Raw genomic sequence first — 21,172 nt, 5'->3', positions numbered from 1 at the left:
TATCAGCTGCTGTATGTCCTGCAGGAAGTGGTGTATTCTTTCCAGTCTGACACAGTGCTCTCTGTTGCCACCTCTGTCCATGTCAGGAACTGTCCAGAGCAGCAGAAAATCCCCATAGAAAACCTCTCCTGCTCTGGACAGTTCCTGACATGGACAGAGGTGGCAGCAGAGAGCACTGTGTCAGACTGGAAAGAATACACCACTTCCTGCAGGACATACAGCAGCTGATAAGTACTGGAAGAATGACAATTTTGTTTAATAGAAGTAAATTACAAATACCGGTGGGGTCAACCATATCCTGGGACAGTCATGATTAAGATTCAAACTTATCTGATTTAGAGTTGGAATGTGTATAGGAATATACTGGGTGAGGATAGAGAATTTATGTTAGACCATCAGGGAGACGTATCTGGTGGAATCCAGGCAGCGTCCCCACAACCTTCACCTTGTCTATGTCATTCTGATTGTTCCTCGGGCAGCGATATGTATAGGGTCGGCTATGGGGGATCTCAGAACCATGGTGTAGGGCGCCCATGACCATGAACCCTGACCCCAGCTATCTTCTGACACCTCACAGTAACTAAAATTGGAAATCCCCTTTAATAAGCCTGGCAGAGCCGCGGGGATAGTGACGGAAGCAGCAGGCCTATGGGAGCAGCTCAGCATCCCCAATGTAGGAAAGGTTTTTCTGTTCACTCTCCTGTGACATAACGGCCCCCCCGGAAATCCAGCGAATATCGGGAGGATCCGGCCCTCACCATCCAGCGTGTCAGCTCCTGTTCTCTCTGTAATATTTACACGCCCGCTGGCAGAAGAATCATACAGTAAAAGTGACACATTTCTCCGCTGCCAAAAGACATTTCAATCCAAGTGAAGGGACGATGACGCATCAGGGGGGTCAGTCACATCCAGAATACAGGACAGAGAGAGGAGGGGGACGAATGTGGGGGCAACGTGGAGCAGGTACCAACAGGGGGACAATCACATCCAGAATACAGGACATAGAGGGGAGAAGGGGGGCGGATGTGGGGGGGGGGGATCACATGCAGAATACAGGACATAGAGGGGAGGAGGGGGGCGGATGGGGGGGCAACATGAAGCAGGTACCAACAGGGGGACAATCACATCCAGAATACAGGACATAGAGGGGAGAAGGGGGGCGGATGTGGGGGCAACATGGGGCAGGTACTGGGGGGGGGATCACATGCAGAATACAGGACATAGAGGGGAGGAGGAGGGCGGATGGGGGGGCAACATGAAGCAGGTACCAGTGGGGGGCAGTCACATCCAGAATACAGGACATAGAGGGGAGGAGGGGGGCGGATGTGGGGGCAACATGGGGCAGGTACTGGGGGGGGGAGCACATGCAGAATACAGGACATAGTGGGGAGGAGGGGGGCGGATGGGGGGGGCAACATGGAGCAGGTAACAGCGGGGGGCAGTCACATCCAGAATACAGGACATAGAGGGGAGGAGGGGGGCGGATGTGGGGGCAACATGGGGCAGGTACTGGGGGGGGGGGGGAGCACATGCAGAATACAGGACATGGAAGAGAGGAGATGAATTTGGGGGCAACATGGAGCAGGTACCAGCGGGGTGCAGTCACATCCAGAATACAGAACATGGAGGAGAGGAGGGAAGCGGATGTGGGGGCAACATGGAGCAGGTGGGAGCAGGGGTAATCACATCGAGAATACGGGACATGGAGAGGGACAAATGTGGGGGGGGGGGAAGGGGAGACAATCAAATTCAGAACACGGAGCGGAGGAGGGGGACGAATTGTGGGGGCAACAAGAAGCAGGTACCAGCAGGGGAGGGGGGCGGCATTTACATCCAGAATACACGACAAAGAGCGCAGAGGAGGGGGAAGGATGTAGGGGCAACATGGAGCAGGTACCGGCAGGGGGGGGCAATCACACCCAGAATACAGGACATGGAGGAGGGGACGAGTTTGGGGGCAAAATGGCGCCGGGGGGGGGGGGGGCGCAATAAGGGGAAATGTTGGTAGATGGGGTAATGCAGTTGAGGCACAAACATCATTATACTTAAAGTGTCAAAAACCCGAAGTGTCAATGTGTCATTATCCTGTACCCCAAGAGTCATCATCCTGCACCCCAGATATCTATGTATCACTGCCTTCCACCCCAGGTGCTGTACATGCAGGAAGCAGTGTGATCCCCGGGGTGAGGACACCTCTGCTCCCTCATAGAACATAGAAACATGAACCCTGGGCAGGCGACACACTTGTAATCTTACAACCAGATGGATTCAGTAGAAGGCGGCGGCCTTGAACCTTGTGTATTACACATCGCCGGTTACCAGAGAAGCCGCTCCTCGCCTTGTGTAACAGGCAGACGCTGCTTATTTTGGAAGAGGCGAAGGACATGTTGTGATGATACTATTTGCAAAAGCTGGGACGGCGCAGAGCACAATACCAGAGCGGCGGCACAATTATAGGATATAATGGAAAGGCAAACACCGCAGCTCAGTTTATCAAAACCAAACAGAAGAAACTAATAACCCTGAAACACAACGTTCTCTGATCATCTCGGCGAGCGAGCAATATCCCAGAGCCATTGTGCCGGGAAGAGCTGCCAGGCGGTGGACGAAAAGCACATTCTGCGCCTGTAGAGGAGAAGTGACAATGCTTATTACTGTTCAACTATTAATCACCGGATAAAGGACAATAGAAATATAATCATCTTGGAGTGTTTACACGGGGAAGAAACATCACTCAGGTCCCCCCGCTGATCTATTCCACCTCTAGGACTCCCTTTTATTATCTTCTGGCTTCTCGTTCTAAGGATTTAATAGTCGATGAGGGAAAAGGCTACAATAAGAATGTATTTTATTAAGAGCTGTCGGGAAACCCCCAGCCTGGCCGTCAAGTAGGGAACTGGTGGCCATCTCCTCGAAGCCACCAGGGTCCAATCTTCTCAATAATATAATGGGGTCAAATGCTTATAAATTTACTCAGTAATGGAGTTTCCCACCCAACCAGGGTTCCTATCTAATGAAGTTCATACATTTACAGCTATTTACCCGATTCCTCCATTGACGTGCACGCTTGGCCAAGCACAAGTTTTCAATGGAAGTCCGAGGAATAAGCAACAAGGAACGAAGGATTGGACCTGGTGAACTGTAACATGGCCGATCTTTCTTTTACACTTTGGAAGAGACCCCTATATATGTTGGCCCACCATAAAGAACTTGTTGGGTTCAGGCAACATTTACCCTGTGTGTATAGTCAGAAGCGGTAAGAAGGGGTAAGAGCTGTAAGGATTTCATTGGTCATAGATATCAGACGGCGGTCAGATACTGTATCTAGCGAGAACCACAATACACTTGCTTGGCCGAGTGCGCATGCGTTGCCTCTAACACGGCAGGCTGCGGCTTATCTTGCCACAACGCAAAAGAGTCATGACCAGCTGCCAACTTCAGGAACTGTCCAGAGCAGCAGCAAATCCCCATAGAAAACCTCTCCTGCTTTGGACAGTTCCTGGTAATACCCTGACACCCAACAACCAGAACATTTGCCCCACCAGCCTCCACTTTGCTGCTCAACAGGGTACAACAGCTGGTGGTATGGTTGACAGTGACCACCGGTGGCTGATACTCCAACACAAAGCGGCTCAATTAATCCGGAAAGTAAGAAGGATGAAGAAGCAGAGAAGTTTTGTTTTACTAAATGAGCGGAATCCCCAAGGCTTCTCACAGGCACATTGTTTTTGATGAAGTAGGCAAGTATTTTCATAGAGCAGAGAGTACCATCCATCAGCTGCTGAAATAGCACAAGGGTTATTACCTCTGAATAATACACACCGAGTGCACAGAAAATCCGCCTGGTACCGAGCGACACGCGTTTCATCACCCTTGGGAGAGCTCGGAAGATAAATATTGTTTTGGTTGATAATCCTCCACTCTCTCCTCCTCCATTATTTAAGCAGGTCCGCATCCTTGATTCTTTATTAGATATGGCCACTGAAGAAAAAAGTTTCCCCACTGGGAAAAGAACATATAGAGAAGGAAAAAAAAAATCAGATGCTGGGCGATAAAATGTGCAGGAATAGAGGGGAGAGAGGCCTTGGGCTATGAGTATACTGCTACGTATGCAAGGGTCTAAGGGCGGACCACCGCTCGGGGCTATGGCAAACTCACTCGGGGCCTTCAGGAATCAAGGTGTACGTTCTTATCGAGTGGATTTTCAGCATCAGCTGTTTTGTGTGTAGAGGAGCTGTAGTGCTATATGTCACCAGTGTAAAAGTTATGTTTTGTATTTATTACTAGTTTTCCTGCAACAGCTGATCCTCAACTTCCCTTAACTTGGAGACGACTTACTCTCATACACAATACACACAGAACAGGGGATCCAGCAACCCCTATCTATCTATCTATCTATCTATCTATCTATCTATCTATCGATCTATCTATCTATCTATCTATCTATCTCCTATCTATCTATCTATCTCCTATCTATCTCCTATCTATCTATCTATCTATCTATCTATCTATCAATCCCAATCAGGATGGAGGACATTACAGAGCAGTAATGGGCAGTGTGACCGGTAAATCTAGGACCTGCAGAGAACACTTAGAGCTAGAACTTAAAATACAACTTGAGGCACCCCTGATGAAGTTAGCAGAACACTTAGGTAACATGTAGGGAAGGGTTAGGTGCCGGGGCCGTCACTTCTTGCTGCATGTGGTACTTGTATACATTCTCCTACCAGGGCATGTCATATATTGAGTGCCATGGCTTCATACATACTCACTTATTATTTATGTGTATTGGTTTACATTAAAGGAGAAGTTCCACGGAAGTATAAAAACTGCAGGCAGGCTGGCGGGGGCAGGAAAATAACAAAAAACTGAGCTCACCCATCCTTTTGCCTCCGACGCACCGCTCCCAGGTCGCATTCACATCAGCAGGCTGTCATCTTCAGTTGGATACCAGGTACATCACATACCCAGATTCTCCAGCTGAAATGACACGGCCCAACTGAGCGATCGCCTGCTCAGCCAGTCAGTGACTAGGACAGTGCCCCTCCCCAGTCACTGATTGGCTGGAAGGGCAATCACTCACTCAGGGATGCGACATTGCAGCCAGCAGAGCTCTGGGTCACCGGCTGATGTGAACGGGACACGGGAGCGGAGCATCGGAGGCGCACAGAGGATCTTTGTACTTCTGTGGAACTTCTCCTTTAAGTCCTATATCATTTAGAGTTCCTGCTTATTCTCTGGCTGCCAGAACACTTAAGACAATCTCCACACTATGACACTCACAATTAGTTCTAGTTGTCTCAATAGGGAGACGTCGAATGAACAGGCCAGAGGCAGACATGTCTGTAACAAATCTGCAAGGTGTGAATGCTACCATAACAAAATAAGTGCAATGTGCTGAAGAAAGACCTGGCCATGCAAGTGCAATGTGCTGCAGAAAGAGCTGGCCATGTAAGTGCAATGTGCTGCAGAAAGAGCTGGCCATGTAAGTGTAATGTGCTGCAGAAAGAGCTGGCCATGTAAGTGTAATGTGCTGCAGAAAGACCTGGCAATGTAAGTTCAACGTGCTGCAGAGCATCAACTAAGGGGTTACAGGCTGCAAAAGCTTCGCGGAGGGAAGAAGCACCACATGCGAAGTGTACAAAACTCCTAAGCACAATGCAGGGATCGTCATGAAATAAAGGCGTTTGGGGGGGCTCGGTAAAATCTTTCATTTAGCTCCAATATATCAATAGAGTGTGTGGGCTGAAAACCCTCGACAGGCAATAAGTGAAATACAAAACAAGTATTAAGATGTAGTACAATGCGGCACAGAAGCCGCCCGGCAGCCCGTTGTAGCAGTTCCTTTACATCAGCCGCATGGAGCTCGGTTCATGTAGATCAAGCTGAGGTTGCTGCAAGCTAAACAGCGGCGGGGGGTCCGCGAGCTGTCATAATGGCGCTTGTTTATCACATTCATCTCCCGCTTTAATGCGCAGTTACACATAACAATCGATTGCCGATTGGAAATGGTGCCCGAGTGTTTCTGATAAAGTACGAAGAATGATCTGAAACTTGTTCTCTGGAACGATTGTTCATACCAGCGGTACATTACCCACACAGCTACCCATAGAGATACCCAAGATGCCAATGGGTATCCATCCCCTATATACTAGTGTATTACCCACACAGTTACCCATAAAGATGCCAATGAGTATCCACTATATACATAAAGATGCCAGTGGTTATCATCTATATACAAGTGTATTACCCACACAGCTACCCATAAAGATGTCAATGGGAATCCATCCCCTATATACAAGTGCATTACCCACACAGCTACCCATAAAGATGCCACTGGGTATCCTCATTACCCACACAGCTACCCATAGAGATACCCAAGATGCCAATGGGTATCCATCCCCTATATACTAGTGTATTACCCACACAGTTACCCATAAAGATGCCAATGGGTATCCACTATATACAAGTGTATTACCCACAAAGCTACCCATAAAGATGCCAATGGGTATCCTCTATATACAAGTATATTACCCACACAGCTACCCGATAAAGATGCCAATGGGTATCCTCTATATACAAGAGTATTACCCACACAGCTACCCATAAAGTTGCCAATGGGTATCCTCTATATACCAGTGTATTACCCACACAGCTACCGATAAAGATGCCAATGGGTACCCATCCACTATCTACAAGTGTATTACCCACACAGCTACCCACATGGGTCTGGTTGCTGTATTGATTGCTGTATTGATTATCTGTTTTCCGTATTGGTCTACTATTGGTCTACTCGGCATTGCTCACACTGCTCAAAAGACTCAGACTTTAAAGCACAGGCCTGTGACCTTAGACAGAGATTTAAGACAAGGGGATATCCGGACTACACATTACGTAGGGCATATCAGGCAGCAATTCACACCAGTAGAGACCATCTTCTTACCCCCAAACCAAGAGAGGACAAAACGGGACCTTTCCGCATCATTGGGACATTTGATGATCAAGCCGAAGAAATCAGGGAGGTCCTAAGAAAACACTAGGGGGTACTCCTACTTGATCCTGACCTAAAAGAAACACTTAGTGATCATCCACTAATCACATACAGGAAGGGACAAAGTATAGGGGATAAAATTACATGCAGCCATCTTACACCAGAACGACGTCCACCCACATGGCTTGAAACCTCATAGGGCCAGGGGTGCTACAGATGCGGACACTGTAGGGCTTGCCAATATGTCAACAAAACTAAGACATTCAGGGGCAAAGATAGGGATCATACCTATAAGATTAACTCCTTCATTAACTGTAGCAGTAAAGGAGTTATCTACCTAGCCACTAGCCCATGCTCCCTACAATACGTCGGAAAAACCTTTAGAGACTGGCGAAAAAGGATTCTAGAACATGTCGGCGACATTAGAAATAATAGAGATACACCTTTAGCCAAACATTTTCAGGAGTGTCAGGGTGGTAATCCGGATGGCCTAACCTTTACTGCACTGGAAAGCATCAAACCGTCACCAAGAGGAGGAGACTTAGATAAACTTCTATTACAGAAAGAAACCAAATGGATGTTCACCCTACAGATAGTGTCCCCACAGGGACTTAATGAGATATTGAACTTTTCATGTTTCATTTAATAGTCTGACCCTCCTCACCCACACTATCCTTTCTCTCTTTCCTACCCCCTAAGCCAGTAGCATCAGTTAGTCAGTGGGGTCCTAGTGGACTCCCCCTCTAGTTAGACTAGACTGGCTTTCCCCATATGCCCGTTTACAGGGATATCTAGGGACCACTAGGGGTAGGTTCCGGAGTGGGACCGTCCTTTTTAGGACGGCCACCCCACATAGGCACAGGGTCCCTAGGCTAGGGCACTTTAGGGATGAATAGACCCACAGGATCATATCATTCCCCAGTCCTAGCCAACGACCCACCAGTCATTTTCCCCATGCTGCATGCCTCTATTTGTGGCTGCGCCCACACTCCAAACCCTCCTTCCCCTTTTGTCTTATCATACTACATTTCTCATTTTTCTCAGTACACTCTTGTATACCCTCTTATGCGCATCTGCTTGCTGACTCGGTTGTTTTATCCATCTGGACATCGGCGACATATATTTATCTGGTTTTTACATCTTACATAGCCTCTTTTCTTTTATTAAGAGCGCTCTCACTGCACTGCGAGATGCCGCTCTCATGTTTCAGCACCTGGACAGCGATTCAGCCAAGCACCGGCATCTGGTACATAAACCACGTCAGGATGCCACACCCCCTGGGCGTGCGGGGGGGATGGTCGGTTGTCTCTGCGCGCAAGCACCACGTGCTGTGACGTCACACGCGAGGCGTCTGCGCGGCCGGGAAATAGGCTGCAGACGCGATTCACTGGTTAGACTGCCACTGCAGCCTGACTGGTGAACATCTCCTGTATTATATTGAAGACGGGTGAGTGCTTCCCAACCTATTTAGCCCTACCTCTGGCCATTATGCCTGGCATAAATCGCTAAAGGAATAATTTGCCTTTCACAGGGAGGCCATCTTTGGGATCACATAAGTACCTTACTGCCACCTATCACGACCCTGCAGAACTGTAAGTATAGTTGGGCTTTATCACACTTGGACATATTATGTTTTTGCAGCTACTGATAGTATACATTTACATTTTACAAAGGTCCATATACAGTCCACTGACTCTTCAGGACATTCTGCTTTTGGGTCCATCAACGTGGGTACAGTGAGTACACCTGCCTTTACCATTCCCCAAATTCTCAGACGCCAATATTCCATTACCTCTATCATGGCTGGATTGTTTTAAGGGCTCTGACGGTCTTCATATCTATCATTGTTTACCTCATGTACCTTCTTTAGTGCACCTCTGACCCCTGATGACGTCACAGACACGAGTGACAGAAAAGCGTAGGGTGTAGGTGACGGTACCATTAGTGATAGGACACACTGTGACACATTTGGGATTATATATCCCTAACAGACAGTGACCTGTATGACATATACACGTACCGCAAGACACGCTGTGATATACTTGGGACTGACACGTTCCTTAAACAGACAGTGACCGGTACGGACCGCATTTAAACAATACCGACATAATAGGACATAGTGGTATATCTGAGCTACTGTGATCTTGCTGGTCCTGTGGTATTGTTCATTGTTGGAGAGACAGTGCGCCATGCACATTGTATATATTGTATAGTATTTCTTGCACTCTTTTGTATACCGCAAATATCTTATCCTGATATCAATAAAAGTTACTTTTTAGCTTATTTCCCCTTCCAATTTTTTGTACATTGCTCCCACCTGGCTAGAATCCTGCTTTACACTGATGAGGGGCAACACCCCGAAACAGCTGTCTGTGGATAGATACCTGGCTTTGGTACTTCCCTGGTCATATTATATATGACTTGTAATTGAGTTGGACACTGACTGAAGGGGCCACGTAATATGGGGGTTTTGTTGGTCTCTGTAAAGGAACCACCGTTTTTTTTAGGTCCTTCCCTAGAGGGATATCTGACTAGTCCCGTGTTTTGAGACTCGTAACTGAGGCTTCGCGGACCTTATGGCATCTGGAAAAGTTATAAGTTACTTGGATACCAGTCTTATAGCTCCATACTGTTTTGACCATTAGAAAACGTCCCTTCTCCTGGTCTATCGGCCATGGTTCATCGTGGCCTCTTCCTCCATCGGCCCTCCATCCCGGAGGAGCATTACTTTTTTTTGGTCGCTGATCCTAATTTTGCAGCCTCTCCGGAGGCAGCCAAGGAACTTCCGTGTTATTTGCTGAGCTAGAGAATTTTTCGTTTCCATCAACCTTACACGGGTAAGAGGATTCTAACCATGCTCATCACTGACCTGCCAGAATCCATAGTGTCTGTCATGCTTCCCGCATGATGAAAGGCAATGGAGTTCCTGGAAGAACGAGACTGAAGATAGACACCGCAGATACCCCTTTATCCTTAACATAAGCGAGGCACTTCTCATTAAGTGAGAATTCCCTTCATTTGATCGGAATCTCGGGAGCGGTGCAGGGAAGGCACTTGTGAGCAATTTCTGATTCCGTGAGGCCGCATGTCATGGAAAACTCTGATTTCGAACAGCTCTCGCCGGCACGGAGACGCTGCTGATAAAAGCATAAGCTGAAAAATTATAGATGAGTCTGATGGTTTAAAAATAACATAGTGACATGAGGCGAAGCAGCAGGGAGAAGGAAGAGCCGAGCTTTTTCTACTCCGCGGTTACAAACGTTGGCTTTCTGCTTAGCAGTTCCATAGGGAGCAAAAAATCAGAGGAGAATTCAATTAATTGTAAGATTGGCAAGATTTCAGGTGTCTATGGCCAAACTAAAGCTGCCGATTGATGCCAATTTCAAGCTTTTTACTGCTTTTTGGAGCTTTTTATGCAAAAAGTGGAAAAACTCTTTAAAGTTTTTGAGGAACTGAAAAGTTGAGTATGTTGAGTTGAGTATGTTTTAATAGCCACCCATATGGCCAGACAATCCTAGTCCTACAACGGCCTTCTTGGCTCTCTGTCTATATAAGGTAATAGCATTGATGACATCACAAGACCTCCCTGTGATGTCATCAAAGAAAGGTTTATATGCTCTGATTAGATTTAAAAGTAGGATACTAGGGCTTCTATGACTTCTGAGGGCTCGATTACTATGCCGAACACGTACGTTACAGTGTGGGGACCCCCTCCCATCCATGATGGGTTAAATTTTTCCATTAACAACATAAATTAAAAATCTGTTTACTGTGGTTCGTAGAAAACAAAATTACACACATGTAAATATAAGTCAATCCTATGGGAATAAAGAGCGGGCGGCTCGGGAGAGCTTACAATCATGGCGGATTAGACAATAAACAGGCGTAGAAGTCATTGCTCCTTCCAGAACGATCAGCCAGGACCTTATCTTCACATTCAGGGACGGTGCAGGTTTAATAGACGGCATTTATTGGGTCGGCCACATACAAGCGGCTGCGCGTGCATGCTAAGATACAGCACAAATATATGCTAAACATTCTAAGCTTCTTACAATACCGTAACGGAACGTATTAATCTTTATGCACTGTATACTTCAAAGCCTGCCTGTCATGGATCAGGGCTCTTGTTTTCAGAGGGAGTTGTAGAGAGCATCTGACTAGGATTGGCTGCGTAATACAGAACATGTTTTACATGCACAGGATCAGAATTGCGGGGCTCGGGAAGGAGGCAAACAGAGGCCGTGGTTCTAGCAGATGCAGTATTACTGGCTGTATAGGTGAGACCCAAGCTGGGAAGACTTATTGTATGGGTCTGATATGGAGATGTAACACTGTTTGGGCTATAAAAACTATTCAGAGGGGGGTCCGAAAACTAGACACAATCTTGACACACCTAAAAAGGTGGTTGAGCAATCAAGTGACCTTCTCCACTGACGTCTCCGGGAGTTATAGAGATAAGAGTGTCCCTCTAATTGGCTGCACAATAGTTACAAATGGTCAACAGAGCATCCCTGTTATTGGTAGGAAGGTCCTATACATAAGTATTAACTACTACTATACAGATGTGTCCATCCTTACCTTTCCCTTAGATAAGTTAAGGAAATACATTTTCATGGCAGCCTTTCAGCACAATATCCCGACATCTTATCAGGAGTTAAAAGACCTAATTTAGGAAACAATCTATGTGTCTCCTCTCATGGACCTAGGGGGCATTAATACGTTCCGTGAACGGTTTCTGGTCCCTGCAAGGTCCCTGTGCTATGGAACGGAACTCAGAGTTTCCAGAATCATCATTCATTACGCAGCGTTTCAGTACAGTAGCACAAAGATTTTAAAAGTTTAGAAAATCCAGGGATCATAATGAATGATGCCCCTGGAAACTTCAGATTCCGTTCCGTAGCACATCGTCCGTGTTTACTGACCGTGCATGGAAAGTGTAAATGCTCCCTAGCAGAGTAAGAGAAGGGCATAACTAAACATATTCAGTTTATAGACGCGAGTGGACACATCAAGGAAGTAACTAGAAAATGTTGGGCCTCTAGAAAACTTTTCCAAGGTCCTGTTTTTTAAAACTTGCTGAAAAAAAAACTGGTAACCTGCCCACTTAGGGGGTCACGGACCTTAAGATAAAGAGAGGTTGGGATGGTTTTTGGAGTCCCTCTAAGATCCTAGGTGGGTGTAGGTACCCCATCTATTATCCATCCCTGATGCCCAGCACCTGTTACTCACGCCGATGAGTCAGGATCTCGAAATTACTCATCTCTTTTCAGTAGAGACTGCTGGGAATGACAGACAGGGATACATCAAGTTACAAGAGAGGGGAGGTGGCACTACACCCACTCGCTTTCAGAAAGTGATACAACTGCCAACCAGCTTTGTAGTATAAATATAAGGCCGTCACTCTGTACACACTGCCGTCCTCCCCCGGGGTTTGCATTAATAGATGCTGTTTAAAATATTAGTTTATTGAACTTGTGCCTACTGAGCAGAAATAGAGCCTTGTAGCCGCGGGCTCCTGATTTCTCTGTTGCAGAGCTGGCATCGGCTACGTGGGCATGACAGATCCGTGCCTCTGGGTGACGGGAGATTCCCGGGGGACGGCTCACTCTGGAAGGTCGGCTCCTTTCATCACCTCCAGATTTTAAGTAGTATGTACAGCAAATAGGATGAGAGAGGTACAAGGAGGCTTTATTATATCAATGCACAGCGATGGCTCCGAGGAAGATTCCCATCACTCGTACAGAGACACATATACACATCACCTCGGAGGAGGACAATCCAGGCTGACAGCGGCAGCTCAGGCGGGCGGGCGGGCGATGCGGCCCCCCATCCTACATGTCCTCTAGCGCCGCATACATTTTCCCTTTGGGTTTTTATGAAGTTTTATACCTTGTTCACATTTAATGTTCAGAACTTGATTCAGTACTTTTTTTTTTTTGCCCTTTTTGTAACTTGCTCTTTTTTATCTTCTAAGACACTGAATATGTTACTTATATTTGCGCCTTGTTCATACGTTCTAATCTACCTTGTGCATGCGCTTTTTTTATGTTGTGTGATCAGGAATCCAGTATATTGCAGGCACTTTTTATTCCATTTTGTCTCATGTTGATGTTTTTTACTTATTGTGTACAGGGTCCAGGCTTCCCCTTCAATCATTTTATATTTTTTGTACCTTTTCGTAACCTTTATGTTACTTTTTTTTCTCTGTTTTTCCATGATACAGATTTTACATGGTTCGTGAAATTCTGTATCTTTGTTCTGTCAAGTTTTGAACATCGCACGTCCTTTGTGTTATGTTTGATACTTTCTAACATTTTGTAGCCTTTCTTTATGCATTGTCGGTGTTTTTGCACGTTGCTCGTGTTCTGTGCATTGTGTTACCTTATTTGCCTTTTAGTAACTATGTGAAATTGTGTGAGCTTTTATGTGGTCATGTGTTTTGTGACTCACATTTTGCCTTCTGTGTATTTTTTCCACCTCTTAGTTTGTCCTCTGTGACATATTTTGCATAGACTTGTGTTCTCTGTACTTGTGTGCTTTGTATCTGATATACTATTTTATCTGTATTAAACTTGCTTCCCTGTATTCTGTGTTAGTATTATTGTAGTTACTATGTGTACATTACTGTAGTTATACCGTGTACCTCATTTGTGTGGTTATTAGCTGTACCTTATTATTGTTGTTATACTGTGTATTTTATGTGTGTGGTTATTCTGTATATCTTATTATTGTTATACTGTGTATTTTATTTGTGTGGTTGCTCTGTATATCTTATTATTGTTGTTATACTGTGTATTTTATTTGTGTGGTTGCTCTGTGTACCTCATTACTGTAGTTACTATGTGTACCTTATTTATGTGGTTATTCTGTATATCTTATTATTCTTGTTATACTGTGTACCTTATTTGTGTGGTTGTTCTTTGACCTTACTGTAGTTATTCTGTGTACCTTATTGTTCTTGTTATACTGTGTATTTTATTTGTGTGGTTATTCTGTATATCTTATTGTTATACTGTGTATTTTATGTGTGTGGTTATTCTGTATATCTTATTATTGTTATACTGTGTATTTTATTTGTGTGGTTATTCTGTATATCTTATTATTGTTATACTGTGTATTTTATGTGTGTGGTTATTCTGTATATCTTATTATTGTTGTTATACTGTGTATTTTATTTGTGTGGTTATTCTGTATATCTTATTATTTTTGTTATACTGTGTACCTTATTTGTGTGGTTGTTCTATGTAGTTATTCTATGTACCTTACTAGTATTTTGTGCGGTCAGTCCCTATGCAGATACATGTGTTATTACATATTATGTAATAAGGGTTTTATGTTATTCAGCATGGCGGCCAGTGGTCTAGTCTGTACATCCATCATTGTACTGGATGGGATTACACTCTGGACACAGTTTAGCTTTAATACAGATAAATTTACAACCTAAAGGAAACATAAATGGTGGAGGAATCGGTATAGATCCCGCGGGGGCAGCGGAGCCGTAACCTTCTTTATTGAGGACTTAATCTTATTGTGGACAATCTATAGAGAATATACACGGTGGATTCTGCGAGCTCCAGGACCAGATTACTGATATTCCAGCTCGAGACGCTGCTAAGAGGGTCCAGGAAACCTCACAGGGAGAATGTATCTATAATCATATTCCACGACTCCTCTATAAGTCAGTGCTGGCCTATATGGTCGCTATAGGTGACACTACAGCCAGGCGTATTTCATCACACACCTTTATCATTACGCTTTTCGGTTTGCCTGCGTCGTCACACAGCTTTATTATTATACTTATTGGGTTTCCTGCGCCATCACACACCTTTATCATTACACTTGTTAGCAAGGCTGTTTCTAGAGGCGGGTGGGCTGGGTGACTGCACGGGGCGCTGGTGGCACCCCTTGGACCTGAAGTAGCTGCGCACACCCCCGGGGGGCTATTACTATGGGGCCAGAGCACAGGGGAGGGGGGTATTACTATGGGGCAGAGCACGAGGGGGTTATTACTATGGGGGTGAAGCACAGGAGGGATAGTTACTATGAAGGCAGCACAGGAGGCATTATTACTATATGGAGGCACAGCAGGAAGCATCATTACTATATGGAGGGCACAGCAGGAGGCATTATTACTATATGAGGGTACAGCAGGAGGCATCATTACTATATGAAGGGCACAGCAGGAGGCATTATTACTATATAAAGGGCACAGCAGGAGGCATCATTACTATATGGAGGGCACAGCAGGAGGCATTATTACTTTATGGAGGCACAGCAAGAGGCATTACTACTATATGGAGGGCACAGCAGTTGGCATTAATACTATATGGGGCACAACAGGGGACATTATTACTATATGAAGGCACAGCAGGGGGCATTATTACTATATGGGGGCAAAGCAGGAGACATTATTACTATATGGAGACACAGCAGGAGGCATTATTACTATATGGAGGGCACAGCAGGAGACATTATTACTATATGGAGGGCACAGCAGGAGGCATTATTACTATATGGAGGGCACAGCAGGAGGCATTATTACTATATGGAGGGCACAGCAGGAGGCATTATTACTATATTAAGGGCACAGCAGGAGGCATTATTACTATATGGGGGTACAGCAGGAGGCATTATTACTATATGAAGACACAGCAGGGGGCATTATTACTATATGGGGGGAACAGCAGAGGACATTATTACTATATGAGGAACAGCAGTGGACTGTAGTTAAAATTACCTAGAAACGGCCCTGCTTGTTGGGTTTCCTGCGCCATCACGCACCTTTATCATTATACTTGTTGGGTTTCCTGCGCCATCACACACCTTTATCATTATACTTGTTCGTTTCTTACGCCATCACACACCTTTGCTCTCTTCTTTACGTCCTCCTCATGCTGATTCACAGCTCCCCACCACTTATCACTTCTGATCACACCTGTGTTTGGTTTTCATTATCATACAGATCACACATCTTGTAATAATAATAAAGCCATGACTGGGCCGTTATATTGTTATATTGCTCTGGTCACATTACTTTCTCTATTTTTCCTGTGATGATTTACGTTTTCTTGCAGATGTCAGACGCCTTGTGATGCAGTAATAACACAGTGATCTCTCTCCAGGTAATGTAGTAGATGCCACCTGCAGTCCTATGTAACACCACAGATAACACAGTAATATCTCTGAGTACAGATAATGTAGTAGATGCCACCTGCAGTCCTATGTAACACCACAGATAACACAGTAATATCTCTGAGTACAGATAGTGTAGTAGATGTCACCTGCAGTCCTATGTAACACCACAGATAACAGTGATATCCCTCTGAGTACAGATAGTGTAGTAGATGTCACCTGCAGTCCTATGTAACACAACAGATAACACAGTGATATCTCTGGGTACAGATAGTGTAGTAGATGTCAACTGCAGTCCTATGTAACACAACAGATAACACAGTGATATCTCTGAGTACAGATAATGTAGTAGATGTCACCTGCAGTCCTATGTAACACCACAGATAACACAGTGATATCTATGAGTACAGATAATGTAGTAGCTGTCACCTGCAGTCCTATGTAACACCACAGATAACACAGTGATATCTCTATGAGTACAGATAATGTAGTAGCTGTCACCTGCAGTCCTATGTAACACCACAGATAACAGGCAGTACAAATAACTAAAAGAACTACCAGTCAGAGCATGCCCTGCCATCTCGGTGTACCGGGAACATCTACCTGAGGGTAGCCGATTGCTGGAGTGAATTAAAGTATAATTTACCGTTTACACATCACAGCGGTGGCGGCAGTAAAGTCAGCGACTCCAGAAGACGGCCCAGAGTTGTGATCAGGGGAATCTTCCCCTGCCTGATTTCCTTTCATAGAATATCAAAGGCTGAGGGCGGCCGGTAATGACACCGCCTGTGAGCAGAAAACCAAAGAAGAGTGCAGCTCTGGAGTATACAGATGGAGGTAAAGCAGCATCTAATATCCATACATTATAATAAACAAGAAATACATTATATCAAGTGCAGCAGGCAGTAAAGCAAATCACGTGACCCCAACAGTGCCGTATGTGAAGATCTCTGCACTGGTGATCACATTATTTCAGTATTACATGACGGTATTATTTGGACACTATAAACCATTTGGACACTATATGGCAGTATTGTTTGGACCCTACATAATATTAGATGGACACTAAATGGCTATTTTATTTGGGCACTAAGACTATTATTTAGATGTTACTGTATAGGACTATTATTTGGACACTACATGGCTGTATTATGTGGAAAGGACATCATAATATTTGGACCATATATGACTCTATATATTGGATACAACATGGCTGCATGAAATCCTATGGCATTTTTTAAATATTATGTGGCTGTATTATTCTGACATTACATGGCTGTATTTGTTGGAAACTATAAGATAGTATAGCTAAATATTACAGGGCTGTATAATATGGACACTTTGGGGGAGATTTATGAAAGGGTGTAAATATACACCAGGTGTTAACTTCCCCCAGCAACCAATCACAGCTCCTCTTATATTCTACCACAGCTAAAAGCTGAGCTGTGATTGGTTGCTGTGGGCAGTTTACACCAGGTGTATATTTACATCCTTTCATAAATCTCCCCCTTTGTATTTCTAATGTTTGGCCACTATATGGCGCTTATTTGGTACTTGGATAATAGATGACTGGGGTTTTTTGGACATTAAAGGGGTAGTGCGGCGGTAAACAATTATTCACAGAATAACACATTATTAATAACACAGTTATACAACTTTGTAATGTATGTTATGTCTGTGAATCGCCCCCTTCCCGTGTCCCACCACCCCCACCCGTGTACCCGGAAGTGTGGTGCATTATACATACCTGATCCGTGTCGCGCATGTCCACCATCTTGTGCCAGGACAAGCTCAGCCAATCGCGGCTGAGCATCTGATGACGCTGCAGAAGGAAGGCCTGGAAGATAACGTCCTGGCACAAGATGGCGGACATGCGCGACACGGATCAGGTATGTATAATGCACCACACTTCCGGGTACACGGGTGGGGGTGGGGGGACACGGGAAGGGGGCCATTCACAGACATAACATACATTACAAAGTTGTATAACTTTGTAATGCGTGTTATTCTGTGAATAATTTCTTAGTGCCGCACTACCCCTTTAAATGACTATATATGTTGTAGACAATATGGCTGTATTATTAGGAGACTTAGCTGTAATATATGGGCACTATATGACAGTATTATTAGTTAACTTAGCTATAATATATGGGCACTATATGACTATTATTAGGAGACTTAGCTATAATACATGGGCACTATATGACTGTATTCGTAGGAGACTAAGTAGCTATAATATATGGGCACTATATGACTGTATTATTAGGAGACTGAGTAGCTATAATATATGGGCACTATATGACTGTATTATTAGGAGACTTAGTAGCTATAATATATGGGCACTATATGACTGTATTATTAGGAGACTGAGTAGCTATAATATATGGGCACTATATGACTTATTAGGAGACTGAGTAGCTATAATATATGGGCACTATATGACTGTATTATTAGGAGACTGAGTAGCTATAATATATGGGCACTATATGACTGTATTAGGAGACTTAGCTATACTATATGGGCACTATATGACTGTATTATTAGGAGGCTTAGTAGCTATTATATATGCGCACTATATGACTGTATTATTAGGAGACTTAGTAGCTATAATATATGGGCACTATATGACTGTATTATTAGGAGACTTAGTAGCTATAATATATGGGCACTATATGACTGTATTATTAGGAGACTTAGCTATAATATATGGGCACTATATGACTGCATTATCAGGAGACTAGCTATAATATATGGGCACTATATGACTGCATTATCAGGATACTAGCTATAATATATGGGCATTATATGACTATTATTAGGAGACTTAGTAGCTATAATATATGGGCACTATATGACAGTATGTTTTAGATGCTACTGTATATGACTATTATTTTGACATTACATGACTGTATGTTTTGAACCCCACATAATATTAGATGGACACTAAATGACGGTTTTATTTAGATGCTATTATAAAGGACTATTATTTTGACACTACATGGATGTATTATTTGGAAAGGACATCATACTACTGGGACAATATGCAATACATACTACTGGATACAACATGGCTGCATTATTTAGATACTATGTAGCTGTATTATGTTGACATGACATGGCTGTATTATCAGGTGGACTATGTAGCTATAATATACTGTATGGACACTTTGGGAGAGATTTATTAAAGGGTGTAAAATTTAGACTGGTGCAAACTGCCCACAGCAACCAATCACAGCTCAGCTTTCATTTTACAAGAGCTGAGCTGTGATTGGTCGTTGTGGGCAGATTGCACCAGTCTAAATTTTACACCCTTTAATAACTCCCCCCTATATATATTAGATGCTACTGTATATAACAATTATTCTGACATTACATGGCTGTATTTGTTGGACACTATATGACAGTATAACTGAACACTACAGGGCTGTATAATATGGACACTACATTGGAAGGCATTTGCACCTGTACGACATGTATAGGTCCCGCTGCAATTATTAAGATGTGTGCGTCTCTTAATAAATCCAGCGGACTGCATGGGGATGGGGTTTAGATGAATGTCTCCCTATATGACGGTATTATTTGGATGATCTATGGCACATTGTAAGGCGCAGACTCATTACAATACACTTCACATAGAACAATGCAATCTAAGATTGGATCAGCTCATAGAAACCATCTGATAAAATAAAATATAAAAAATGCAAAAAATAAAATATAAAAGAGGAGTAAGACAGAGGCTGGGATCCCAAACAGCCGGTGATCTATAAGGAGAGAGCAGACACCTAGCAGGTTACACTGACGTCACATATAATCGTTTTCCATTTCCCACACTCTCCTCCATCAAATCTTCACCTCCGAGATGAAACCCTCAGTAACACAATTTCCATTTCTTTCTGTGGCCCCTGAATAACCAATCCAGTGGTAATCTTCCACAAGGCGAGAGAAAGCTGACCTCTGGACACCAATGAGGAATGGAAATAACGCTGCCTACGCTAAGGGGTCGTCCTGTATAACAATACACTATATAGAGACAATACAGAAATAGTAACACAGATTCCCCCGTCGCTCATTGTGTTGCTTCACGTAAGAGTCTAATACGGACAAAATTGAAAAAAAAAAGGTCATTCCCTTGAGACCTGCAATTCATTTTATCTTCTTCTACTGCCATGTGAACACTCTGGGAATATCATTCAGCATTGTATCTAGAAAGTACGGTCAGCGCAAAAGAGGAAAGAGGACTAGAGTACGTCTCCAACACCAAGCTACAGCCTCGCCAGTTCTGTCCCAGGAAAATGGATGGAGAGTCTGACACATAGACAACAACTACTTTGTATAACAAACTTCTCACCATACATGTATTCATGGGGTCAGTGGGAGGCAGAAGAGACAGATCAACCCTTTCAAATAATTACTATCTATATAGGGCCCGTCATGTGTAAGAAAACTCAAAGATATAAAAAAAAAACATCAACATTTCTTATGTACAAGAATATACTATAATACTGCCCCCTATATACAAGAATATAACTACTATAATACTGCTCCTATATACAAGAATATAACTACTATAATACTGCTCCTATATACAGGAATATAACTACTATAATACTGCTCCTATATACAAGAAAATAACTACTTTAATACTGACCCTATATACAAGAATATAACTACTATAATACTGCTCCTATATACAAGAATATAACTACTATAATACTGATCCTACATACAAGAATATAACTACTATAATACTGCTCTCCAGTTCGTGTTTTGCAATTCTCCCTCTCTGAACAGCTAGCACTCCTTTATAAGACCCACATGACCAAAATTAGCAGGATATGTCTGTGCTCACATGTCTGGACCCTATGTCTTCCCCATTCTGTGAGTGCAGCAATGGTAAGTGTAATACCATATCCATACTTGTGTCGTTTGGGGGCAGCCTTCCCCGCCGGTGGTGCTGGCTGGGTTTTGGTGGGGCTTTTTGGGTCTGGTCCTGTGACATTGGGGTTGCAGGGCCGTTCCATGGCCTCCCTTCCCTGCACGTGCACGCTT

The 21,172-nt window shown here is 44.0% G+C and overlaps 1 protein-coding gene across 4 annotated transcripts in view; it reads right to left on the bottom strand.

The window, feature by feature from the left end:
* The window catches only part of TRAPPC9 (trafficking protein particle complex subunit 9), a 348,662-nt gene that overhangs the window by 38,137 nt on the left and 289,353 nt on the right, over positions 1-21,172 (bottom strand). The window contains exon 22 of one of the 4 annotated variants that reach the window (XM_069957054.1): positions 16,803-16,909. The exons of the other annotated variants lie outside the window; for them this stretch is intronic. Coding sequence (XP_069813155.1) covers positions 16,836-16,909 — 74 coding nt within the window. The 3' untranslated portion in view covers positions 16,803-16,835. Of the gene's footprint in view, positions 1-16,802; positions 16,910-21,172 lie in introns of those variants that run through there. 4 annotated transcript variants of the gene reach the window in all.

This window comes from Dendropsophus ebraccatus, chromosome 2 (assembly GCF_027789765.1).
Source record: "Dendropsophus ebraccatus isolate aDenEbr1 chromosome 2, aDenEbr1.pat, whole genome shotgun sequence".
In the NCBI taxonomy this organism is placed as follows: domain Eukaryota; kingdom Metazoa; phylum Chordata; class Amphibia; order Anura; family Hylidae; genus Dendropsophus; species Dendropsophus ebraccatus.
Note: the sequence above shows the minus strand (reverse complement) of the source record. Positions and strands in the feature narration are given on the sequence as shown.